Source organism: Corvus cornix, chromosome 3 (assembly GCF_000738735.6).
Source record: "Corvus cornix cornix isolate S_Up_H32 chromosome 3, ASM73873v5, whole genome shotgun sequence".
NCBI lineage: Eukaryota > Metazoa > Chordata > Aves > Passeriformes > Corvidae > Corvus > Corvus cornix.
In genome coordinates, this window is record NC_047056.1 from 114,550,734 (window position 1) to 114,561,924 (window position 11,191).

The 11,191-nt window shown below is 52.0% G+C and overlaps 1 protein-coding gene across 3 annotated transcripts; it reads left to right on the forward strand.

The window, feature by feature from the left end:
- Positions 1–1,819: 1,819 nt before the first annotated feature.
- On the forward strand, positions 1,820–10,022 carry LOC120411686 (uncharacterized PE-PGRS family protein PE_PGRS20-like). Of its 3 annotated transcripts, none has more exons than XM_039568943.1 (2): positions 1,820–3,028; positions 9,798–10,022. In XM_039568943.1, exon 1 carries the CDS (start codon positions 2,133–2,135, stop codon positions 2,985–2,987), a length of 855 nt encoding a protein of 284 aa, XP_039424877.1. In that variant the 5' UTR covers positions 1,820–2,132; the 3' UTR covers positions 2,988–3,028; positions 9,798–10,022. The 3 variants fall into 3 exon arrangements, 2 of the variants coding, with proteins under 2 accessions (XP_039424877.1, XP_039424876.1); XM_039568942.1 differs by lacking the exon at positions 9,798–10,022 and adding an exon at positions 8,211–8,311; XR_005604180.1 differs by having other exon boundaries at positions 2,738–8,317.
- The last annotated feature ends 1,169 nt before the right edge of the window (positions 10,023–11,191 follow it).

The window sequence follows — 11,191 nt, forward strand, 5'->3', positions numbered from 1 at the left end:
CCCAGTAAGGCCCCAGTGCCCTCCCGGTGCTCCCAGTAAGGCCCCAGTGCCCTCCCAGTGCTCCCAGTAAGGCCCCAGTGTCCTCACTGCTTCGGCAGAGCGCCAAAGGCGCACCTGTACATCCAAAAGATCCTCTTTAAAAGTACATCGCTTATTTTTATTCATCACCATCATGCATCATTCATTAATTCTTTGGAGTTGCTGAGTATCATCTTATCAGTCTTATCTTTTTCCTTGGCTCCATTCCGTCTGCTTTCGGGTTCTTTTCTTCTGATAAGATTTTCCAGGAATGCGCAGATCCCCCCCCCCATCCTTCCCAAACTGAGCACCCAAACTACAGACATTCTACATCATTACATTACAGAACCCAGGCAAAGCTTCTCTCACATTAAGGACCATGAAAAAACCAACATCACAATCCATTCCTAACAATGATGGAACGTGCAAAAAGCCAACATCACAATCCCGTTCAGAACAGAGGGATCAGCGGTGATGCAGCCCTGCCCGCGGAGGGACCAGCGGCTATGCGCATGCGCAGGCGGAGTGATCCGCCAGGAGGGACTATTTGTGATGCGGTCCTGCCCGCGGAGGGATCGGCGGCGATACGTCCCCACCCGCGCATGCACACTGATCCGCGCACACCCGGCCATCTGCGCACGCGCAAGGATCCGCGCACGCGCAGCTGCCAAAACGAGCTTCACTCTAGAATTTGAAGGAAAGTTGAAGAAAAGGGACCGTTTAATAAAAGCTTAAGGAAATCAGGAGACAGCAGCACAAAGGGCGCTACGGCCGGGTGCTTCGCACAGAGACAAAGGCGCACCTTTACAGCCAAAAGATCGCCTTTAACAGCGAGCTCCCGCAGCCAGCTCACAATCCCAGCCCGCCTTCCCGGGCAGGGTTTCTTTCGGACCAGGGCTGCATTTCCATCCCCCGCTCTGGGAGTCACCAGGTGCGTTAGGAGCGAGCCGATCCCGCTCCCTGAGACACAAGGGCTTGCTCGAGGAGACTGTTCCTGTTCCTCTGTTCCAGCCACTCTGCTCTCCCCAAAACACCATTTCCTCGGAGCTCCTCTGAAACTGCATTTCCATGGACCCAGGGCTCCAGAAGCTGCAGAGTCGTGCAATGGGGTTTTTTTGGGAAGGGACCTTAAGCTCTTGCAGTTCTACCTCTGTCATGAGAATTTCAGGGCTCTTAAGACTCACAGAACGATTTGGGCTTGGAAGGACCTTAAAGCTCATCCAGTGCCAGCGCTGCCACGGGCAGGGACACCTCCGACTGTCCCGGGCTGCTCCCAGCCCCAGTGTCCAGCCTGGCCTGGAACATTCCAGGGGATCCAGGAGCAGATCCCCCCTCTCTGGGCAGACAGAATGAGCTAAACCTGGCTATTCCTGAGGGAGTGATGGCAGCACAGCCGAGTCCTGCATCCCTGATTCCCACTGGGAATCTCCATCTCCTTCCTGCTGTGGGATCCAGGAGTTGCAGTAGGATTTTTGTGGTTTGTGCTGCATTCCCAGCACAGCAGAACCTGTCACCCTCGGAAACACGGCCAGCGTGACAAGTTTTTGCTCCCTTTCTGCTTTGTTTTTGCTGTGTTTTGTTTCTCTCGACAGCTGGTTTAGAACTTCTGTGTTGCTGTTTAGACATCAAGCTTTGGGGCTGAGGTTTTTTTATTCCCAGGTGCTTGCTGGCAGTAAAAATACACTTCACATCTGCAGTGTGTGCACGTGGCTTGGGCTGTGGATTCTGGGGCAAAAAAAATTCAGGAATCAGGGAAAGAAAGAGATGGAAAAGAGAAAGGGAATGTGAAGGGAAAGGGAAAGGGAAAGAAAGAGGTGGAAGAGAGAAAGGGAAAGAAAAAAGTGAGGAAGAGGAAAAGGGAAGAGCAGGTGGTAAAAAGTGATGCTTGAATGTTATAGAATCTCATTTAAATTAAATTCGAAGTTTCTGTTTGCTCTAGAGATGGAACCAAGGATAACAAATGGTGCCAGGAGACATGAGGGGAACAGGATTTTCTGAGTGATCCCAAATGAACTGGATCAAATAATGGAGCAGGGAGACAGTTTAGGGGACCCTTGATACCCCCAGAAAGTCCTCCAGAAGGAGGAAAAAATCCAGACTAAATCAGCCCTGGGATGTTCCGGGGCGTTCCTGCCTCAGCTCTGTCCCACTGCTCTGCTCTGGGCTGTGGGATTGGACACAACCAGCGCTGCAGCACCTGGGGACTCACTGAAAAAGGGGTTTTTTCACTAAAAACCAGTGAACCAGCAGTGAACGGCAAAAATGGACAGACGTTCCTGTCTCCGGGAAAAGCAGCAGGGATCAGGCCGGGGAGGAGGTCGCTGGCTCCGGGAAGGGATTTTTCCAAGCCGGGAATGAGCGCGGGCAGCAGAAGGAAGAAGCTCTGCAGGAGCTGCCGCGCCGCCTCAGACACGGAGGGGCTGCGCTGCCCGAGCGGAAGCGGCGGGAGCAGCGGGAACACCGCGGGCACGGGGAGCACCGGTAGCGGCGGGAGCAGCGGGAACACCGCGGGCACGGGGAGCACCGGGAGCGGCGGGAACACCGGGAACACCGCGGGCACGGGGAGCACCGGGAGCAGCGGGAACACCGCGGGCACGGGGAGCACCGGGAGCGGCGGGAGCGGCGGGAACACCGCGGGCACGGGGAGCACCGGGAGCGGCGGGAGCAGCGGGAACACCGCGGCCACGGGGAGCACCGGGAGCGGCGGGAGCGGCGGAAGCAGCGCTGCTCCGGACGCGCAGTGCGCAGGCGCGGGGCCAGAAGCGACCAAGGGCAGGCGGCGGCGCGGCGGTGACGTCCCAGGGGCTGTGAGGGGGCCTCGGTCCGGGCAGAGGAGCCGCGGGAACCGGGGGCGCTTTTGGGGTCGGGACTTGGGCCGGGGGGGTCCCGGGGGCCACGCGGTGTCTTTGGTGGCCTTTAGGAGGGTCAAAGGAAAGAGTCTCCGGTTGTGGGTGAAAAATCTCCGTTGAGGGACACCCCGTGGAAGAGGCTGGCGCTGTGCTCGTGCCGGGTGAGTGTTCCAGGCTGGATCTGGTTGAGGGATGTGGGAGAGACGGCCGCGATCCTGTCCGTGTCCTGGAGCTGGAGGTCCGGCCGCGGAGGTGTGAAAAACACTTACGGAGTTCTATTGGACTCAAGCTCCTGCCTTTCCGTGGCCATTCCTCTGTCATCAGAGGCCCTCCACAGACCCAGCAGTTGGTTACATTCGGCTCCTTACCTATCCTTTCCCCTAATTCCACAAACAGATTTTTTTTCTCAATTTTGAGATTTCATTTTTTTAATTGTTGTTTGAGTTTCAACTACATGTCTTGAACTGGGGTCGATACAGAGTTAGATTGTTGTGCTGGCTTTGCCTCTTTATTTACTAGTTGTTCTTTTACTAAGCTTGAGACTTTATTCCCAACAATAGATGCGAAACAAACCCACCTTTCCCCTTTTGGACATTTACTTCCCAACCTGCCCCCACTCATTCCTAGGTTTTCTACAGTCCAGTGCTTTTTCCCATTTTGCATCCAGTTTTCTACTTTGGATGGGTTGTAACAGAGACTGTTGACATGGGTACGTGCAATGAAAAAGGAACCTGGGTGTTTTCCATGTACAGCTTTCGGTAACACCCATGGCGTGGCTGTGTCGGTATCCCCAGAGGGCAGAGACAAAAGAGGAGTGACAGATAAAGGAATAACAGAGGTCCCATATGGCCGATACCTCCACCCCCCGTGCCTATGGGGCTGCTGCCCACAGCAGGGGTATGTGATCTTCTTGGTGGCAGCTACAGTGGTCATCGGGCCTTGCCCTCTATTTCCTCGTCACTTCCTTTTCGCTGATTTCCAGGCAAATTGCTTTTGACACTTCTTAATTGTAGCTTCCCACCGTTCCTCAGGTATCTCCCATTCAACAGGCACTAGTAATTCCCATCCACAAAGCAGGGTTACTGTTTCAGCTCTTCTTTGCTCTGCCTGGATTGGGGAATAGATTTGGCGTTCGACACTTCGTGCCGTGAGAGTGTCGTTTCTGTGAACTACAATAGCAATATTTTATCAGTCTAGACATTTACATTTAACCCAGCTAGCATGTCCAGTAAGTAATGGGATGAATTAGACAGGGTATGTGGTATGTCACTGTTGGAGGTAGCAATTCCTCCTTCTTTTTGAATAAATCACAGGCTAAGGGCAGAATATGAGAACCCTCAGCCCAAAATAGTCCTGATCGTCCTATTTGGAGTGGAAGGATTCCTCCCCAAGGAGGGTATCGGAGGTGTCTCAGGACTTGTCCAGGCAACACTTGAAACCACTGCTATAAGCTTGGCCTTATTTCCCAGTCAGGTGTGATTCTTGGTGTATCTCTTGAATCATTTGGGTTTTCCCAGCGCATTAACCCCCAGTTCCCTCTTAAGAGTTACCTTGGTATCCCCAGGCTTAGATGTTCTAGTCCACTCCTTAGGTTCCTGCACGGGTCCTTTGATTCTGCTGCCGTGGATCCACCCTCGCTCCTTGGCCCGGATCGCTGCCTCAGTTGTCAGTAGCACCTGAAAAGGACCTTTCCCTTGTGCAGCTAAAGATTGCTCCTTCCATGTTTTTACTAACACCCACTCCCCTGGATGGATGTTACAGATTTTAAAGTCTAAAGGAGTGGTTTGAGGGATTATCCCTTTGAACCGCAAATCTTCAAGGGTCCTTGCAATTGTGTTGACATATTCTTTAACACTCACTCCCCTAATTCATAGGTAGCAGTTTCATGTTGGGTGTTCAAAAAGGGTAACCCAAACTATAGGAAAAGGGTTCATGAAGGATGTCTGGACTTCAGGCAGCTCTCTTGAAAGCTGTTTATTGCATAGGAAAAGTCACAAAAGCATTTCAGGGAGTGGGTATCCAGAGCCAGCCCCACAGCTGTCAGCCACAGCTTGTAGGCATAACTGAAGCCTCTTTCTGTTCAGGAGAGCATTGTACACCTTTCTTTGCTGAGTATCCCAAGACATAACAACCAACAAGCACCAGACACAACACCTTTACATTTGCCTATAGCCTATCTTAGGTACTACCACCACCGTACTGTACATATCCTATAGAACCCCAGAGTCACCACCATCCAATCACAAGAGCAAGCAAGCTACAATTCAAGCTCACAATGGAACACTCTCAGACCTCTCTTCTTCCTGCCACATCAACATTCCTTGTCTGCCTGCCATAGCTCTCTTCCTGGCAAAAACATGTTTTCTATTTACTTCTGCTCTTCCTGGGACCCACCCACCCGGTGAAAAACATGTCCTTGTTTGCAGTCACATACCTCTGTCCTAAGCACAAAAATCTCCTTCCAGCTCATCTCCAACCTTTGTCCTCTCACCCATTCAGTGATCAATGTTTCAGCAAACATCTTCCACTCTACATCAAAACCTGCTTCCATTTCTGTCCCATCCTCAGGCTCCACACTCAGAGATCTCTCGGCCGAGCCCACATATCTGCAAAACTTTCTTACCAAACTTTCATCTTCAACACCAACCATCATTTCGTAAGGTGACACTCTCAGGTCTGACCTGGTTGTGTCTGAACTCTCAATAAAGCCAGACGTTGGCATTTTACCCATGACATTTGAGTTTCAATTATTAATTCAGTTAAGGTTCTCTTTAAAGTTTGTTTCATCCTCTCTACCCGTCCTGAACTCTGTGGGTGCCATGGGCTATGTAGTTCTCATTTTATTCTTAAGGCTTGAGTTAGTTGCTGTAAAGCTTTTGATGTAAAGTGTGTCTATCTTAGTAATCATTCCATACCTGGGAATAATTTGTTCTAAGAGGGTTTTACATTCTACATTGGCTGTGGCTCTGACACTGGGAACAGCTTCCACCCAATGGGTAAGATGGTCTGTTATTACTAACAAGAATTTCCACCTCTGCACGTGGGGGACTTCAGTAAAGTCCACGTGGATACTTTGAAATGGTTGGAGAGCCAACTCACGACCTCCTGAAGTTGTTTTTCTCATCACCTTCTTATTTACTTTTTGGCAAACCATACATCTTTCAGTTATTTGTTTAGCCAACCCATAGATTCCAATGCACCCATAATTCCTTAGAAAGTGATCACACAAAGCCTTAGTACCCCAATGAGTTTTTGATGCATGTTTTCTAATATTTTTCTGGTGAGTGACTTATGAAGTAACTGCCTTCCGTCAGGAAGTTTCCATTTTCCACATTCATCTGGCCTTCCCCCCCTTCTTCCTTCATTCTTTTTCCTGTGTTTCACTGAATTTTGGAGTCTCCAATTTTTCGCTCTTCGAGGCCAAAATTAACACAACCCTTTTTATCCCATTCTCTGCAGCATCCTCAGCCCCCCCGATCTGCCAAACTCCCTCCTCCCATCTCTGAGGCCATCCCCCCGCTGTCCCCCCCCCATATACCACAGCTCTCTCTTCAGGCAATTCCAATGCCTCTAAAACCTCCAAAACAAGTCTCCCATGCATCAGCCCCTTTCCCTCTGAACCAAGCAATCCCCTTTCTTCCCAGATTTTCCCAAAGGCCTGCACCCCTCCAAAAGCGTACCTTGAATCAGTAGATGTATTTCCCTTCTTGTGTGCTAAATCTTCCAGTGTGCATAGTCCCCCCATCAACTAAAGCCTACCCTGACATTCTTTTTCCTTGGACACATCTGGAAGAACCGTCTCCAGATATTATTTCCTTCTGCAAGGGCTCGTTCCTCGAGATGGAACTTCGGCGTTTTGCTTCTCCTTTCAGAGGAGCAGCAGAAGCGGTCGTTGCCAGGGCAACGGTGCAGGCGAGGGAGGCCGATTCCTCCAGGAGCGGGGGAGCAAAAGCGGAGGCTGCTGCCGGCACCGCCAAGGGCACCAGCTCTTGGGGCCGGTACCAGAGGCTGGCGTGGAGCCTCTGCACGGGTCCGCAGCAGCCACGGCGCCAGGAGGCCGAGCTGCCGGCGGGCCCAGCGCGGCCCGCGGGGCCGAAGCCGGGTTCAATGGAGCCGCGGCAGAGAACGCAGCGGGGGCAGGGGCGGCTGGAACGGCCGCGGACATCGGGAGCAGGGCCGGAGCCGGGACTGGGGCCGGGGCGGGGCCGGGGCAGGCCCCAAAAGCGGCGGGCTGGGCTGGTGTGGAGCGGAGAGCCGGGCTAGGGACGGGCACAGGGACACCGAAGGCGGCTTTTCCTGATGCTTCCAGGTCCAGTCTTAAGTGCACCATCCAGTTGAGCTGTGTTGGTTTGTTACTGATCAATGTAGTGCTTGTCCTGCCCGCAGGCTCTGGGCTTTTCACTGCCCTGTGGCCTTGGCTCGTGTGTTGGAAGTGTTTGCTGAGACACAGAGTGTTGGTGTTGGGAAGCAGCAGCTCAGTGACTTGGGGCTGCAGCTGCTTTAGGAGTTTCGTCTTTGTGCCTTTTTTTTGTCAATTCGGTGTGCCCCAGTGAGACAAGGGCTGCAGTGGGTGTTCTGCAGAGCTCCAGCACAGTATTGCCACGCAGCAAAAGCAGAGAAATAATAACAGCCACAACTGGGCACTGTTCTCACTGGATGCTCAGTAAAAAAGAGACTCCTTGAAATAAAGGGCTCAAAGGAAAGTGTTTCCCTTTGGATGTGTTTCCTTTTGGATGTGTGAAATGCAGGATTGCCGAGTGACAGTCTGCAGAAATTCAGTCATTCTTTGTTTGTGGGAACTGCCCTGGAGAAGGAAGTGAGTGCAAAAGCCCCACAAGCCCTACAAAAACAGATCCAGACAGGCTGCAGAGCAGGGATATCTGGATGCAGAGTGGGAATTCTTTGTTCTTCTGGTGCATTGAAGCAGTTGCCATTAGGATTTTATTTGGTGATGCAGTCTCCTGAATTTCTTCTTGTCGGAGTGCCCTTTGTGGGGAGGGGGCATCACTTGTGGAAGAATTCTCAAGTATCTTGGTTTAGGTAAAATACAGTAACTAAAGTATTTTTTATAATTTTTATGGAAAAAGTAGTGCGTAGACTTCCTTTGGAATAAACTGTACTTCTTTAAATGTTTGCAAATCCCTGTGTTGTGTGTGTGTGTCTGTGAGCACTCCTGTGTTTTACAGAACACGCTGCAGACTGTAAATAAAACTACCAGAAAGGTGTTGAAGTCTTGTGGACTGAATGTACCATTTAATGGGAAAGTGAATAAATTATTAAGCAGCAGTTGCTAAGTGGATGCTTCCTGCAAATATCTGAAATCTTTGTGGTGTTTGTGTGCAGGTTTCAGCTGGAGTTGCCCTGGCATTGCCTCCCAGAGGGGCAGGATTGCTCCCCAGGAAGTTCTCCAGCCAGAAGTCCCTCTGGATCCGGATTATTTTTTTTTAAAAGTTTAGTTTGTCTTGGCTTTTTCTTTTTTTTTCCTGCCCTTTCTGGTTTGTCTCTCCATGTTCTTATTTTACAGAGGAACCCCTCCCCAGCCTGGCCAGAGCCGCAGTGTCCTTCATGTGCCGCTGCCTCACTCGCTGCTGCCGTGCTGGCTCAGGAATGTGCTCAAAGCCCGGCTAAGCAGGAATTGTTCCGGGCCTGCTCTGTTTAATCGCTGCTGCCGCGAGCAAAGCTGCCCCTGCTCCTTGAGGGGAGCGCTCGCTGCAGCCCGGCAGGAAAAGAGCCCAGGAAAAGCCGTGCCCTTTGCAGGAGAAGTGCTGGGAGCAGAGGGGAGAGCGGGAAAAGGGAGCGAGAGCAGCTGGGCGGGCGGGGAGGCATCAGCGCTGATCCCTCCGCGGGCAGGAGCGCATCACAAATAGTTCCTCGGGCGGATCCCTCCGCGGGCGGGGTCGCATCACCGCTGATTCCTCTGGGGGTAGGACCGCATTACAAATAGTCCCTCGGGGATCACTCCGCGGCCAGGACCGCAGCACCGCAGGTGCCTCCTGGCGGATCCCTCTGTTATAAATGGTATTGTGATGTTGGCTTTTCGCATGTTACATCATTGTTATGAATGTGAGGTAAAGAAATTCAGCCAAATTAAATTTAATAAAGAAATAGATTTTATTCCGCGGCAGAAAGATCGGTCACACAGAAAGCCACGATGGAGAAAAGCAGCCCCAGCCCGGGGTTGGAGCTGGGTGAACACGCATACATCTGACCTCTATCGCACCAGAGCTCCCAAGTTCACGGGTGCTGCTTCGGCTGGTTCCTTCTTATACAGTTTTTGGGCAGAGTCCGAATTAATTCTATTTTTCTCGCAATTTAGCATATTCATGATGTTTTCTTGTCCCGGAGTTGGGCTGCACAAAGCCTTTCCTGGGTCTGATTAATTGTCCATCCTAGATGATGAATGGGCCATCTCTGAAGATGCTTAAGAGAGTTTTGTGTGCTCCCATTCAGGAAGCAGCGTGTTTTCAGCTGGAAATTTGGGGTGGTTTTGTTTCTTCAGGGTCTGGGGTCTTTCCTGAGAGAATCAGCCCTCCCATAAATCCCCCGGGTTGTTCTACACAGCTACTTTGGCCGTGGGTCAGAGAGAGAGAAGGGAAATGACTTTTTACGGGGTTGAAATTTCTCCAGGCAGGAGTGGGACGTCTCCAGGCAGGCGCATGGGAGTAGCTCAGTGCCGGCGCAGCTCTCTGAGCAATAACAACGCTTGGGAGGTTCGAGTGTTGATAACAGCTCTCCTGTCTCCTGGGGCCAAAGGTCTCACGGTCCCGGACCGGTGAGGGAGAAAAGGAACTTGTGCTATTCCTGGAAAAGCTTCTGTTATTCCCTGTGCAGCCTTTTAATTCTGTGTTCTGATGGACTGTCCGCTGTCTTTCTAACAGGACTTGTCAGAGATTCAGATTTAGGAATTGAATTTGGGTCCGTTCACTTCAGGATCTTGCCAAGCCTGAAGGCCTGGGGCGATGACTGCTCTCAGCGAGGGGCTCTTTATGAATCCTCTGTCAGATTTCCCTCAGTGCTGGGCAGGAAAGGCGAGGGTTTGGATCAGGAATTCTGCAAGCGGGCCCTGTGTGACCGTTGGCTTCTTGTGTGTGTGTGCATCAGTGAGCCAAAATCAAGAGCAAAGGCTGGTTTGGTTTTACGAACTTAGAGTAACTTGATGAGGGGAGGGGACTTGGAAAATCCAAGTTACGAGGACAGAAGGAGTTTAAATTGAGGGCAGAAGCTCCTCTTCCCTTATTGTCTGTGTTTGAACTGGTTGAGATCCCCCTTCACTTATGATTTTAAGGGTATTGATTGAAGGAAAACCTGCCTTTTCTGCGGTGCTAGGGGTATCAATTGACCGGGAATCCCCGTGTTCCATTTGAAATGGAAGGGGAAGGCACGGGTGTTTCCATTTTATGGGTTTGAATTGAGGGTAACACCCCCCTCCAACCCCCTCCCCCTCCGTTTTCATCGTCCTGAGGTTTACGTTGAGGGGGAAGCTCCGTTGTCCCTGTTTTTTAAGGGTTTCCATTGAGGTAAAAATCGCCCTTTTCCCATCATTTGAGAGATTTGAGGAAAGCCCCTGTCCTTCTGATATGTCAGAGGATTAAATTGAAGGGGAGAACCCCTTTATTTGCCATTGTATTGGCTTAAATGGAGGTAAACGGCCCCCGTTGCCTCAGTTGCAGGGGTTAAATTGAAGGAAACTCCAGCTTTTCCAGCATTTGAAGGGTTTAGGTGGGGCCGTGCCGCTGCATTTGAGGGCGCTTCTGGCCGTGCCCCGGCACCGAATGTCTTGCGCGGGAGCACTCCCGGCCCCCGGGGAATTTCTGAGGAGGAATGGCAGTTTGGGGGCTGGGCTGCCGACAGGGCCCGACGGAGCCGCGCCGGTCCGAGCCGTGCGGAGCCGAGCCGGCCCCGGCCGTGCCGCCCGCTGCGTGCGCTCCGTGCGCGGGGCTCGGGCGCCGCCGGGTCCCCCTCGGCCCGGTGCCTGGCTTTTGTCCGGTGAGGGTGTGCTTGGGCATTCAAGGTGACTGGAGAAATCACAGCTGTGGAACTTGAGCAACAGCGGGCGCGTTTCCCCCAGAGAGCTGCGGCAGCGGTTCCATCTCTGCCCTCTGGCTGCAGACTCAGCGCTGCGCTCGCTGCTGTCAGGCGGGGGCAGTGGAGGAGCGCTTTGTGAGGCTTCAGTGAGAAATTTGCTTTGTTTCAGTGCAAAGCTGAGCTCGCCCAGAGGCAAGGGTGTCGCTTTGTACAGTTTAGGACAGGGGGGCTGGAAAAGCAGTGGCTAAGTCTTGAAATATCAGGATCTGTATCAGCATGCCTGCGTCTCCTGGTAATCA